Source organism: Lutjanus erythropterus, chromosome 15, assembly GCF_056507025.1.
Source record: "Lutjanus erythropterus isolate fLutEry1 chromosome 15, fLutEry1.hap2, whole genome shotgun sequence".
Classification (NCBI taxonomy): domain Eukaryota; kingdom Metazoa; phylum Chordata; class Actinopteri; order Lutjaniformes; family Lutjanidae; genus Lutjanus; species Lutjanus erythropterus.
The window spans coordinates 12,199,137-12,212,682 of record NC_139331.1 but is presented as its reverse complement, the minus strand read 5'-3'; the positions used below and the strand labels follow the sequence as shown (position 1 = coordinate 12,212,682).

Below are 13,546 nucleotides of genomic sequence, written 5' to 3'. Positions count from 1 at the left end.
AACCATGGACTATTAAAAATGAAGTCCTGGTTGCCTGAGACCAAAAATAATTCTTTGTCTCCCTCTATTGGAAAATATTAGGAATAACATTTTCACCATAGATACAATGGACATGAATTCTTAAGTAAATAACATAAAATTATTCCTTTATTGTAGGCTGATTGTATTTGGCTTTGCTGCAGCATCGATTGAATTTTGCCCATCATTTCTGTTTATTTGTTTCCTGTGTTTGCCTTCTACATTTTCTCTGTGCTAAATAAAGTTCATTTACAATGAAAGGACGTGGAAAAAACACAGGTATCACAGTAGGCCATTTCTAGTTGTAAGTAAAATAACTAAAGCATTGAAGAAAAAATAATTTAGCAGAGGAAAGATAAAAGAGAAATCTAACAACCACACACGTGTGTGAGATGTCCTGCGTAATGATGTCAGCACGTCTCTCTGGCGTACTCCATCCATAATGGCGGTGCCCTTGTTACAATGGGGTCTGTTGTTGATCACTTGTTAGCTAACTTACTGTGAGTAACCGCGGAATATCCACACAGCTGTCTGTTTAGGGTGATTTACTCCGGCGGCTACATGTTAAAGGTAAGAGTGGAATTTAATTTCAAACCCCCGGGTGATAATGGAGGTGAATATAACTAGTTTGGACTCACAGCCTCAGCGGTATTCAGACCTCGAGTGGAGCAAGTTTGCTAGCCGCGGCTGCTAACGAAGAGTATCAACTGGTAAACTAGCTAGTTCTCAACTTTAATAGCATTTAGCAACGTTCAATTCACTTTAGACTGTCAGTGCATTGAACTTAGCCCACCCTCGTACCTCTTGACCTGTATTTAATCGACTAATGTTCACGCATTGGTGGTAGCTTTAGCTCCACGACGCCAACTTAAAGTTCTCATTATCGTTAGCTTGGCTAACATTACTGAAAGCTAGCGGGTAAATAGTTTCGTTATGTTACTTTGGAAAAAATACGTCTTCTTCGTTGTTTTTGACAACGTGTTAATTATGTCACATGCCAAGGTAGCTTCTAAGTAGCTAATGTTAGTATGCATGTTTAGCGATAGCCGTAATTTATGAATGAATGGGATGGGAGATGCCATGTCAAACCCAAGTTACAGTTGTTTCCCCTCAGAAGCATATCGATGTTCTTCACTAACTGAATTTAATTTGAAGTATTTTCAGTCTGTCAGCAGGGAGTTAGTAAACTGTACAGCAGAGATACTCAACTTGTTTTAGCCTGGGCCTACTTTTGCAAAATGACAGGAGGCCCAGCTAATAAACACACATAAATGGTATTTATTGGATAAATTGAATTAACAGTAAAAGGCCCATAACCGAGTTTTGTTTGAAATATTTATTTTCAGATTAAATTAACTTGGTACAAGGATTTACATTTTGCCCATATGATAGATTATTCAGATGTTTTACTGCGTTTAGGAGCTGCAGCTGCATTTTAGTTGTAAATGCTTTGGTTACATGTACAATTCATGTATACTTATACAACAGTGACCATAGCTGGAACCTCTTCTACCATGCAATCACTGAAAAGATGCAATGATTCATAAACAAGGCCTGCATGATAGGGGAACAACTATCAAAATCTGTGATATTTGTTGGGGTCTGAACCATCTGGAGAGCAAGATTTGTAGGCAATAGCATCTCTGTAGCACTGCAGTATTTCATTCTAGTGCTTTTTGTCACACATTTGTCCTTGATCAGTATGTTACAGCTTCTGCCATTTGGATATTACACTTGGCCATACTGCAATTTTGATAATATTTTGATTAAATGTGCACAATTTAAACTATTTTTTGTGTGTATGCTAATATGCAACATCCCAAGCAATAGCAAAGGGACATTGTTGAACATTTACTAGCTGGTATAAACAAATATAAAAATCCCAGTGTGAATCCATTTATCTTCATTGTGAATTAGAAAATAATCACCTGGCACCACTCTGTTGTAAACAGGGAGCTTCGTAATCTCTATAACTTCCGGGCGTAAGATTAGTATTAGATTAGATTAGATTAGTGTCACTGCTTTACAGAAGCCAGTTAGATATTAGTTTGGCTAAATGTGACCCATCTCTCCTCCACGATTCAGATATTTGGACCATGTAGAAATGGTTGAAGACAATTTGCTCAATACACCAGCACTGCTAGTATTCAGGACACACTGCACTCCAAGTGCCAGTAAGTGGTGTTTATAACTGCAGTCGATGTTTGTGCTTTGAAACTTTGTAGTCCAGTGCAGCGGGTCCATCCACCGTCGCTTCTCCTCAGCCAATGAAGGAACCCAAGGAGAGCTTGTCCATGTCTGGCCAAGGGATTCTGGACCACATCAAGCCATGCTGGTACTGGGACAAGAAGGATTTAGCCCATACCCCTTCTCAGTCGGAGGGCCTGGACCCTGGCACAGAGGCCCGGTATCGGAGAGAGGGAGCCCGCTTCATTTTCGATGTGGGGACTAGACTTGGCCTGTATCCTTGTTTGTTTGATTACAGGAAAAAGCATGAGACCATAAATCAGTGACATTTTAATTTTTAGGTTGTCCCTGATTACAAAGGCAATACAACACAAAAACAAAAGACATAACAGCATGATGAATTTATCTGGATGAAACACTGTATCCTGTTAAGCTGTTTTTTGTTTTTTTTTTAATTTACATATTCTTACAAGTGTCAAATTAATATTTTTTTGCTTATAAGCAGGAAGCCGCAGTGAGTTATTATATATAATCATCATAGCAGCACAGTCAAAGTTAAACATCTTTTGGTGGAATGAATTTTACACAGCAGTTGATTTGCAAACAACTGTAATTGGTTTCCATGATTGCCTTGACTGTTCATCAGACATTATGACACACTGGCAACTGGCATCATATATTTCCATCGCTTCTACATGTTTCACTCCTTCAAGCAGTTCCCCAGATATGTAAGTTCAGTTTATGATTTTTTTTATTTTTCCCTATTCCTGGAAGTGACCTAATTTTTGTGGGATTAATGGTGTGATCTGTCTCTCAACAGGTGACAGGTGCTTGCTGTCTTTTCCTGGCGGGGAAAGTGGAGGAAACCCCAAAGAAGTGCAAAGACATCATCAAAACAGCTCGCAGCTTACTGAATGACGTGCAGTTTGCCCAGTTTGGAGATGATCCAAAGGTGCAGTTTCTTTAATTCTTTCTCTATTGTCTTGAGAATAGAGCCTTAACCTAAAATGCTTTAAACCAGCTTTACAGAGCACTGACATAATATCATGTAGCTTTTGAAAGAACTAACAAAACATGAAGGAAAACTGGCTGCAGCCTAATTGTTTTAAAGGGATAGTTCACCCAAAAATGAAAATTCAGTTATTATCTACTCACCCTCAAAACTGTTCCATCAACAGCCGGAATCTTATGTAGTAGGATTTTACCTCTTGACTGACTGGTTACATGGGACTTTTCATGTAGTGATTGCACAGGATTACTTAGTTCATGTTGTGACTTAAGTAGATTCCTGTTAGGGTTGGGTGCTATGTTAAAATTTTCCAACTGGCTATCATCAGTACATCCATCGGTGATTGGTGATTCATCCCCTTCCCACTTCTTCCTGTCCTTCAGCTGGCAGATGTGTGCAAGTGCTGAATTCACTAAATTATGTACACTGCGCATGTTCCATCCAGTAAACAAAATTAATTCATTGTGTCAAGTAATTAAATATTCTCATACCTATTGTCCTATTTAAACAGAGAAATACAACTGCACACCTGCTGAATTCAGGTTTCTCTCTTTTACTGAACTAAGATGAGCTTAACTGGCTCATTTACTCTTCGTGAAACACACTTCATTCAAACTCGACAGAAAAGCATGCAGAAGTCACCAAAATGGTCTTTGTAGACTGTCCATTCTTCTTACAATCACCAGGTCTTGTTTGGTTGAACAGGGTTTTTCCTGCATAGAGAATAACAAGGCAGCATCTTCAAAGAAAACGCTGACAAGAGTTACTGCCAGTGGACTTCTGTCATTTTTAACCAATGTTGAACTTAAATTTGATTTGATTTTAAAAGTCTTTGCTGGTAAACTGTGTAAATTACAGTGTTGGGAAGGCTTTACTAGGTAATGTGTTACTGTAACTTGGAAAGTAGACTGAGTGTTTGTTTGTTTGTTACACCTTTGTGCAGAGTGCTACTTTGCCTTGTCTGTAAAATAACTTAATCTTCCCCAGTTTTGCACGGAAGAAAGATGGCGGCTTCTTGGTCTTCTCCCGCTCTTTCATGAGCTTTTATCTGTAGGATGTCTCCGTCTTTTTGTGATTCACACAGTGTTTTGTGATATCAGGTTATTGGTTTGTGCGCTCCGCTCTCTCCTTTCTGTTGGTGCAAGGAAAGCTGCATTTTTCCTACTCTGCTCTTTGCTGGACTGCTACAGTGCGTAACCTCCGCCTGCACTTTCTCAGTGTTATTGGCTTTAGTTGTTTCCAGTCTTCATCCTCTCGTGGAGAATGTTAGACATTCTACTGTGCTGCACGACTGGGGTGCATATGAGGTTCTGTGATGTGGTGATTCTGTGATGATGTCATTACGCATGACGCCATGGTTGAGCATGATTTCATACTGCACTGCAATAGCCTGTTTAAAGTGATCACACAAAAACAGCTTCTCACTGCTGACCCTGTGTGCTCATAGATAAAGGAATGATAATAATACAGTACATATTTTGAATTTCTTAGATAGTGGAGAGTGGCGTAAGATGAGTCGGTGGATTAGTTGACCCAGTCCCTGTTCCTAGGCAACTGCATATTTTTTGTCATGTGAACATAAAGTCAGGAAGCAGCCATCATTTCTGTCTTTCTGTGATGGATAGGTATAAGGTGTAATAACTATTTAGTCAATGCAAAATCCAAAATGCGAGTTGTTTTTTTTTATTTATATATATTTTTTGTAAACTGGTGAGCCCTGGTGTGTGTGCATGTTTGGAGAAAAGAACTGAGTAGAAAAGCAAGATATACAGATAAAAGTACTAAGTAAAATAAAGTGGAGAACTAAGTAGAAATAACATTGCTAAATAAGATCTCACCTACTAGAAAGACAGTCATTTTATCTGGTACTATCTCAACACATATACGATGCAAGATGCAGTGTTGCACCTTTTAAAGTATTGAAGGCTCTGCTTTTATGCCCCCAGTATGTCAGTGTGTAAGAGGCTGTGTTCCCACTAACAGGGATATTTCTGTTTCTTTCAACAGGAAGAGGTGATGGTGTTGGAGAGAATTTTGCTCCAGACAATCAAATTTGATCTGCAGGTGGAGCACCCTTACATGTTCCTGCTGCGCTATGTCAAGCAACTCAAAGGTGAGATTGAAAAAGTATGACACTGGAGTCTGATACTTTATGGTTCTAGGAATCTGGAAAGTTTATGGATCTTTTTCTTCTGTTCTCAGGTGAGAAGAATAAAGTGTGCAAAGTGCTACAGATGGCGTGGACCTTTGTAAATGACAGGTGAGCAGCTGAACTCTTAAACTCTTCGTATTGCAGATTACTTTTTTTTATAGTGTAATCTGCCATGTGTAGGATGCACTTAACTCACTTAGCCTGCTGGCTGACAGGCTTCACAGTCTGGAGTCTGGAGGCGTCTGTTTTTAAAAAGTAGTCCAGTGGTTTAAGATGCTTACCACATAACCGCAGCATCCCCAAATCAAATCCAGCCAGGGCCCTTTGTTGTATGTCGTCATCTTTTGTCTCACTACCCCCCCTACACATTTCCTGTCTGTGTCTGTATCTCTAGCAAATAAAGGCAGATGTATGAGGGTCCTGATAGCTCAGTGCACTCTGACTTAAGAAAGCACGTGCATATTGACAAAACAAAGCAAATTAAGAAAACTTCTTCACCAGTTTGACAACATGTGCTCATATGAGAAAACACAATCAAATTGGTGAAACATTGCAAGTGACAGATTGCGACATAAATTGTCCCCAGAGGACCCTAAAAAGTGATGAAGCCAGCTCTGATACGCTTGTTGTTGTCATGATTTGAACAGTTATTGAAGTCTGCAGTCCATACTGTGGTGTTGGAAAATTAGCTAAAATGTTTGTTTTTTATTTGACTGGACAACAAATACGTCCTGGCTGTGCTTTTATTTTTGGTAGAAACAGTTTCCTTTGCTGTTTGTGCTGCTTGGTTGTGTTTCCTGTATTTGGAACACATTTCTGCATTTGGTTGTTGCAGTCAGGGCTGCACAACTAATCGAAAAATTATTTATATTATTAATATTTGCAATATGTGCGAAGTGCAATATCCAAACAGCAGATGCTGCATTTTTTTTTGATAAAGGACAGATGTGTGATAAAGCCACATTATAATGAATTGTAGCTCTGCAGAGATGTCCTGGCCTTCAAATCGTGTTTTCCCGCCTTACTTGGTACAGACCCCAACAAATGTCGCAACATCATGATTTTAATGGTTTGTTTTCAGTGAAAATGATAATTGTGATGCAGAAATAATCATTACCACTAATCAAGATCAAATATCTGTCAGAATATAATATGCAGCTCTTTGCAGAGCATTGAGCTCAAAGGGTCAAAATACAAATGCCACAAAGTAAAAAAGAACCATATGGAATATGGATGGAAATAGAAAATAGTCATTGGATTTTAAGGTTCCAGAGCTTCATTTGAAAAGCATTTTCTTCATAGTTGACAAAATTGAGAGAAAAATGTTTCCTGTGTTTCCGGCAGCCTGTGCACCATGCTGTCCCTGCAGTGGGAACCAGAGATCATTGCTGTAGCCGTCATGTACCTGGCTGGCCGCCTCTGTAAGTTTGACATCCAGGAATGGACCGCCAAGCAGTCATCACGCCGCTGGTGGGAGCAATTTGTCCAGGATGTCCCAGTTGAGCTGCTTGAAGGTATTCTTCATGAAACCAAGATGCTTCTGTATGATTTTTCTTTCATCTCCTATCACACTTTTCTCAACCAAAAACACACCCTTGTCTTGCAGACATTTGCCACCAGATCCTGGACCTGTACTCCCAGGGAAACAAGCCCATCCCTCAGCAGATGCAGGAGAAGGAGCGGGCACCCGCACCTCCGGCCCCGGCTCCTCCAGCCCCACAGGGACAACCACCAGTCACCAACCCTCCTCCCCCACCACCAAAGAAGACTTCCCCTCAGGGAGGCAGCCCCTCACGCCAGCTCAAACGCTCACATGTGAGTGTGTGCCAAAATTGTGTTGTGTTTGACCTAAAACCATGGCCAATGGAAAAGTTTTTTTTTCTGATTTAAAGTTTGGCAGTTATTTACTTCAAAGGATAGTTTGCACTACTTAAAGTGGAGCTGTATGAGGTACTTATAAATAGTTAGTTTATCAACAATACACGGTGGTCAACACAGCCCCCAGTCTGGGGAAGCCAGGAGTCTCAGTATAGGAAGCTAAGCAATGTACTGCTGTGGACAGGGTGAACAACGAAAGGTATTTTACCCACCTAAAAAGGCCCACCTGGAAATGAATCTATATCAGTTTAAGTGTGTTTAGAATATTTTCAGTGCTTTACCTTGCCGTCAGACAGCTATTTCCCACAGCAAACCGCTGTTGTATAAGTCAAATATCACCCTTTCCAAACCATTTTAATTAATCAATTAATTAATTAATTAATAATTTTTCCTCATTGAACACTGGGGTTGCTGGCTATTGCCGCCTCAGTCTGTTAGTTTCTTTGTGCCCTTGTGTGAATTTGGTGAATCTGAGCTAACCTTTTAAAACACTGAAGTCACACAACAGCACAAACAAACAGATGGAGGCACTGGTAGACCAACAACTCCTGTGTCCTGCGAGGTAAAATGACTGACTTTGCGAATAGAGTCTGATTGAGCTTGAGAGAGAGCAATATTTGGCTTATAGAACAGCTGTTTCTCGTTGGAAAATGTTGTCTGATGGAAGAGTAGTGAAAATATTCTGAATACAGTGTACACTTCAACTGATACTGATTTCTTTTGTTTAAGTGAGCCTTTGAAGTGGCTAAAGTGCCTTTTGTTGCCGACTCTGTTCACAGCAGTACACTGCTTAGTTTCCGTGCTGGTTCTCCTCTTTGAGTTTGGCAGTGAATAAAGGCTGCAGCTACTCAAAGCATGTGTTGTTTCCCAACTGTGGGGAATAGTGTCGCTATGACGATGGGCGCGGCCTGTGTTCAGGGAGTTCTGTCTGCAGAGGAGTAGAGGTCGAGTTGAGCTGTTTTACACAAGTTTTACACAAATCCCATCCTAATACCATATACCCCAGTGAAATGTAAGGAAGGTATGAATTATAGATTCACTCAAGCCTACTTACTTTCGATAAATACCTCATATAACCTCACTTCAAATAATCCAAACCATCCCTTTTTAGACGTCTAGAACAGATCCTACAGCTTGGCTATTTGATTCATACATCAACACTCAAGCTTCTTCAAAGTAAAGACTATTTGAATACATTTCTCTTTTTTTTCCCAGACATCCCCTAAAGATGAACCAAAGGCTCCAGGTAAGACTGTTTAAGCTTGTGCAAGCTAAGCAGGCGAAATTCTTCTGATTAGGCTCTTTAAAGCAGTTGAGATTTTGTTAACATCTGTTCATCTACTGAAATACCTCCAAGAAAAGTTTGCTAATTGGCATGACCTCTCAATTAAGATGAGGTCTTGGCAAAATCACAGATAGATACCATAGGTTCTAAGTGGCTGGGATTAGTATTTTCCTGGCAGGTTTTAAGACTTTATGAATGTTCAAGCCCACAGCAAAGTTCCTTAATGTGTTCGCTGGTTTTAAATAGCTTTTGCATCTTACTGACTGGTCTGTTTTTATTTACAGAGCAAGTTGGATCAAAGATTCCCAGACTGGAGAGCCCCATGCCTTCACTGCAGCCTCCCCCAGGTAAGGAGAGACTGTTTTGTTGTCTACCAGTCTAATTTGTGAGGAAGTCGATGATTTAGAGTTAGATTAGAGCACAGGTACGTGCTGGCGTCCTCTCAACACCCCGCTGTCTATTTGCGTGTGCCACCAAATAGTCCAATAATGAGCAGCCAGGACCCCCTGCCTGGCAGTCGAGCTTAGAAAGCAACCCCAAAGTCTTTAGTCCTCTCAGTCTGCTGCTTACATAACCAGCAACTCGTCTGGACGTTATGTTTTCCAACACACGCATACTCCTAACCTCTCCCAGACCAATCTGATTAGTGCTTGAGCCTGATAATGAGACCTCCTATGTGGCTGAAGCCTGGCTGTCGTGGTCTGGCTGTGCGCTCACTGTCTGGGAATGGAGAGGTTATTTGAGATCGTGGGCGAGGGGGATGAGTAGCCTCGTGGTTTTTACAGGAAAGATGACATTTTTAAAGGAACATTTTGCCCCAAAGTCAAAAACATTTCTTTTCATTTGGCTTTTCATGCTGCTAATCCATCTATCACCTTAATTTTAGAAAAGTTGGGATGTTGTGTAAAATGTAAATAAAAACTGAATGCAATGATTTCGAAAACTTTTTGACCTATGCTAGATATTTTATGTTCAAACTGATTAATTGTATTGTTTTTTGTAAATATGCACTCATTCTGAATTTGATGCCTGCAACACATTCCCAAAAAAAATTGGACATGAGCATGTTCACCACTGGGTTACCTCACCTTCTCTTTTAACAGCACTCAGTAAGAGTTGGGGAACTGAGGACACTAATTGTTGAAGTCTTGAAAGTAAAATTCTTTCTCATTCTTGCTACAACTTCAGGTGCTCAACAGTCTGAGGTCCCTGTTGTTGTATTTTGCACTTTATTATTGGAGGTCAAATTCAATCAAAAGAGAAAGCACAACATAAAATATTAAAGTGCCCAGATTATTGATAAATGTCACTAACGATGACAAACCTTATGCCAGACATTATGTCAGTTCATAGAGACATACATGTGTGAGGTTTGCGCAGAGGACTGCTATGATCGGTGGAACTAACAGGCAGCTATGAAGATTGAGCAGAATTGACGAGGGAAAAATATGCATTTGTGATTTTGGGTGAACTGTCCTTTTAACAAGCTGTTTTCTCTCTGTACTAGACCGCAAAGCCCCAGCTCCAGCCCCGCCCACGGAAGCAGAACCGGGAAGTGAAGCCGCTCCTCCTCCCCCTCATGCTCCACCTCCACATCAGCCCCCTCCCTTACCCCATCGCCCGCCTCCACCCCCTCCCTCCAACTACATCATGTCCACCTCCAGCTCCTACATGTCCGGCGAAGGTTTCCAGAGCCTGCAGTCGATGATGAAGACAGAAGGTCCCTCCTACGCCCCCATGCCGCCCAGCTATGCACCCCCAATCCCGCCGTATCACCCCCATGTCTATCCGCCACCTGCGGCACCACCTCCAGGTCCTCCCCCTCCTCCCTCCACCTACCCACCACCCAGCTTGCCACCGGCGTATCCGCCACCGGGCTTTAACAGCTACCCTCCACCACCCCCTCCACGCATGCCGCCGGGTCATGTACCCCCTCCAGTTATAGGGCTCCCGCCTGCTGGGTACCCTCCTCCACCCCCTGTGCCCCCAGGACAGTCACAAGTGCCCCTGCCCCCTCCTCCTGGAATGCCCCTGAACCGTGGCGGGTGGATGAGATGAGAGCGTGACGACAGTCGATGAACTGAATCTGTGCAGAGCCACAGCTGGAGATGGAGAACAACCAGGAACTGGTTATACTGGTACAAACTGAGGGGAAGCTGCTTCAGAGACAGAGACTTTACAACAAATAGACCTGAAAGGAAAAGTGAGATTTGGACAGTGTTGTTAGAAAAACCTGAACTGGCACTGAAGGACTGAAGCGAGAATCCTGAAATATTTTGAAATCAATGTCTTAAAAATGTCGAGGATGCTACTTAATGTGTCTAGTTCCAGGATCTTAGAACAACCACTGTCCACTCATTGTTATAGTTCTGGAAATACACCAGGAAATGTTACACCGCTTCCTAACTTCAAGTGAAAGGAATGAGCAAACAGATTTTTTTTCAGATTTTCAGATGTCCTAACCTGCTCTGTGTCAACAAACAGGCGAAGCAGCATGTTGCTTGGTTGTCCCTGGTTCTATTTTTGCAGTTTCACACACCTCCTTCACTTCCAACCCATTTTCTTTGGTCAAAATCTACGCTGAAGTCCTTGCCGTTTCTTATTCCCCCTCCACTCAGCAGTCAACAGAGAGAACATGTTATATGATCTATAGAACCCTTTTTATAGGGATATCCTTAAAAAGGACAAGGTTTGTTAGTATTCTGGTTCCCTTCACAATAAGCCAGTGGGATTTTTCCGTTGGATTAGTGCAGAAAATAAGCTCTGTAGCAAACAAGAGTTTATGATCCTGATACGTTTTGTTCAGCAAGAGTATCTTCACAAATGAACACCACATTTATTATTTTTGAAGTGTAATGCAATCACCAGAAGTAGAAAGCTAACGTTAGGCTATAAACGAGACGAGGGACCTGGAAGTGCTAACATGCTAACTCATTTCCAAGTTTTAGGAGTCATTCCTGCAGCACCCTAGGCTGGCAGAAAGTCACATTAGTTAGTTATGAATAAATACTATAGACACTTAAATTACTCATCTGCAGAGGGACAAATCACAACTGTACCACCGCTGTGTCGCTCATAGTTTATCTGGAGAGTTTTTTACCTTCCTTTCCTCAAGTTTGCTCACTCAGTGTTAGGAAGCGGTGTCAGCACCATGAATTTTTTGTTTTGTTTTTTGTTTGGTCACACATACTCATTCACTAATGAATGAATGGATGAAATGCACCACTTTTACTTTAACCTTTTAAGTAGATTTAAAGGTCGAGTCGTATATTTCCTTCTTTATTCTAGCACCCTGAGTGATTGTTTTCCTGAATTTCCTCTCATACCATTGTCCTTTTCTCTTTCTGTTTTTCCTTTTCTCCACATTCCCAATACTTTGCTGAGAAAAACAGAGCATAATAAAACTTGAGATGATTGAACATACAGTAGTCAGATATAAAAAGGACACTCACACTGAAAGATGTGAATATACAGTACGTTTTGTCAAGTTGCTTTCTAATCTGTGAAAACACTGAGGTCATGTTGTGAGATGTTTCTCTTGCCATTAGACTCTTAGATCTCATTTCCTGCCCCATTATTTTTAGTGAGTCTGCTCTTCAAACAGTATTACATTTGTCACACCAACCATGTCTAACACTGGACAGTCTGAGGGTATATTTGTACATATCTGATCTTTACATTTAGGCTTTTATTTGAGAGTCTCTATCCATATGTGCCTTAGTCAGGCTTCTCTTTTCTGTATCCTGCACGCAGCTTTGGTTTTGTGTCTGAGTGGCACTTAGGAAAATAAAGACCTGCTTTTCCTACTTTGAACTGAGTAGTGTATTTTCAATCTGTATAAGTCTAGCTATGTAAGTGCTTAGTTGTAGCTGGATTCATTATGTACAGAAGTGGTTCTCAACATTTTTGTCTGATGTTTTTGTCAAGTACCATTTCATCTGAACCACTCGTCCTATGAATTCATTATATAGAAGGTATAGTTACAATATTTTCTGCATGTCACCAACATATAACCATGTATTTATTACTTTTAGAAAACTATGTAAACTGTGTATCTATTACTTGTAGCATTTGTCCATTACTGATAGTGATGGTAAACTATTTCAACTGTTTAGTCAACACTTTTAGCTATTTCTTCTAGCACATTATTTCAACTGTTTCTGTTACTTTCAACTGTTTATCCATGACTTTAAGCTTAATATTTAAACTGTTTATCAATAACAATTAACTGTTCAGCCATTACCTATAGCTAATTATTTCAGCTATTATTCCTATACTTTTAGCTAACTATTTCAGCTGCTCATCTACTACTTTAGCTAGTTATCCATCACTTTTAAGTGTTCATTCATCACTTTAAGCTAACTATTTAAACTCGGTTTATCAAGAACTTTAAGCTAACTGTTTAGGTGCAACTTTTATTTCAACTGTTTACCTATTGCTTTTAGCCGTTTATCCATTATGTTTATCTAATTAGCCTATGGCTGTTTATCATTACCTTTGCTAACCATGTCAACTGTTTATCCATTACATTTAGTTCAGTATTTCAGATATACGCACACATCCCTTTTAGCTGTTTATCCGTTACATTGTTCAGCTATTTCAACAGCTGATACACTAGATTTACTTTTAGCTATTTGTTTCAGCTGCTTATCCATTACCTAAAACTAATTTTCAACTCTTTTTTTTGTATATAACCATTTATTCTTGACTTTTTAAAAACAATTTCATTTTCTCAAACTTTTTCAATGCACACACTTGCAGTTGGTGTTAATGTGCTACAACTGTCTATGATTGATGGCCAGGTTACCTTAGGTTATTGTGCATACTAAAGATTACACCAGTTTGTAAGCCTATTTGAGTGTTTATATTCCTCAAAACAATGAATAATATGTTGTTGTTTTTTTAAATCAAATCAGTTAATAATTTTTCAGTTGAGCTAAGTTTATTATTTGAGCCTTCCACTCAAAATCCCTGTGGCTGGGAATCATTCATGTACAAAACTTCTACTTTACCAGAG

General features: G+C 40.2%; 1 protein-coding gene across 1 annotated transcript; it reads left to right on the top strand.

The window, feature by feature from the left end:
* The first annotated feature begins 445 nt into the window (after positions 1-445).
* ccnk (cyclin K) lies at positions 446-10,807 on the top strand. The gene is made up of 11 exons (XM_084738066.1): positions 446-588; positions 2,244-2,479; positions 2,852-2,933; positions 3,026-3,157; positions 5,222-5,327; positions 5,417-5,474; positions 6,711-6,880; positions 6,973-7,181; positions 8,460-8,490; positions 8,814-8,876; positions 10,037-10,807. The coding sequence occupies exons 1-11, from the start codon at positions 580-582 to the stop codon at positions 10,585-10,587; spliced, it is 1,647 nt and encodes a 548-aa protein (XP_084594192.1). The 5' UTR covers positions 446-579; the 3' UTR covers positions 10,588-10,807.
* Positions 10,808-13,546: the final 2,739 nt, after the last annotated feature.

Coding starts and splice junctions, on each gene's coding strand:
- ccnk (XM_084738066.1), top strand. Junction 2,480..2,851: donor GTGGGGACTAGACTTGGCCT/GTATCCTTGTTT, acceptor ACTGTTCATCAG/ACATTATGACACACTGGCAA. Junction 8,877..10,036: donor TTCACTGCAGCCTCCCCCAG/GTAAGGAGAGAC, acceptor TCTCTGTACTAG/ACCGCAAAGCCCCAGCTCCA.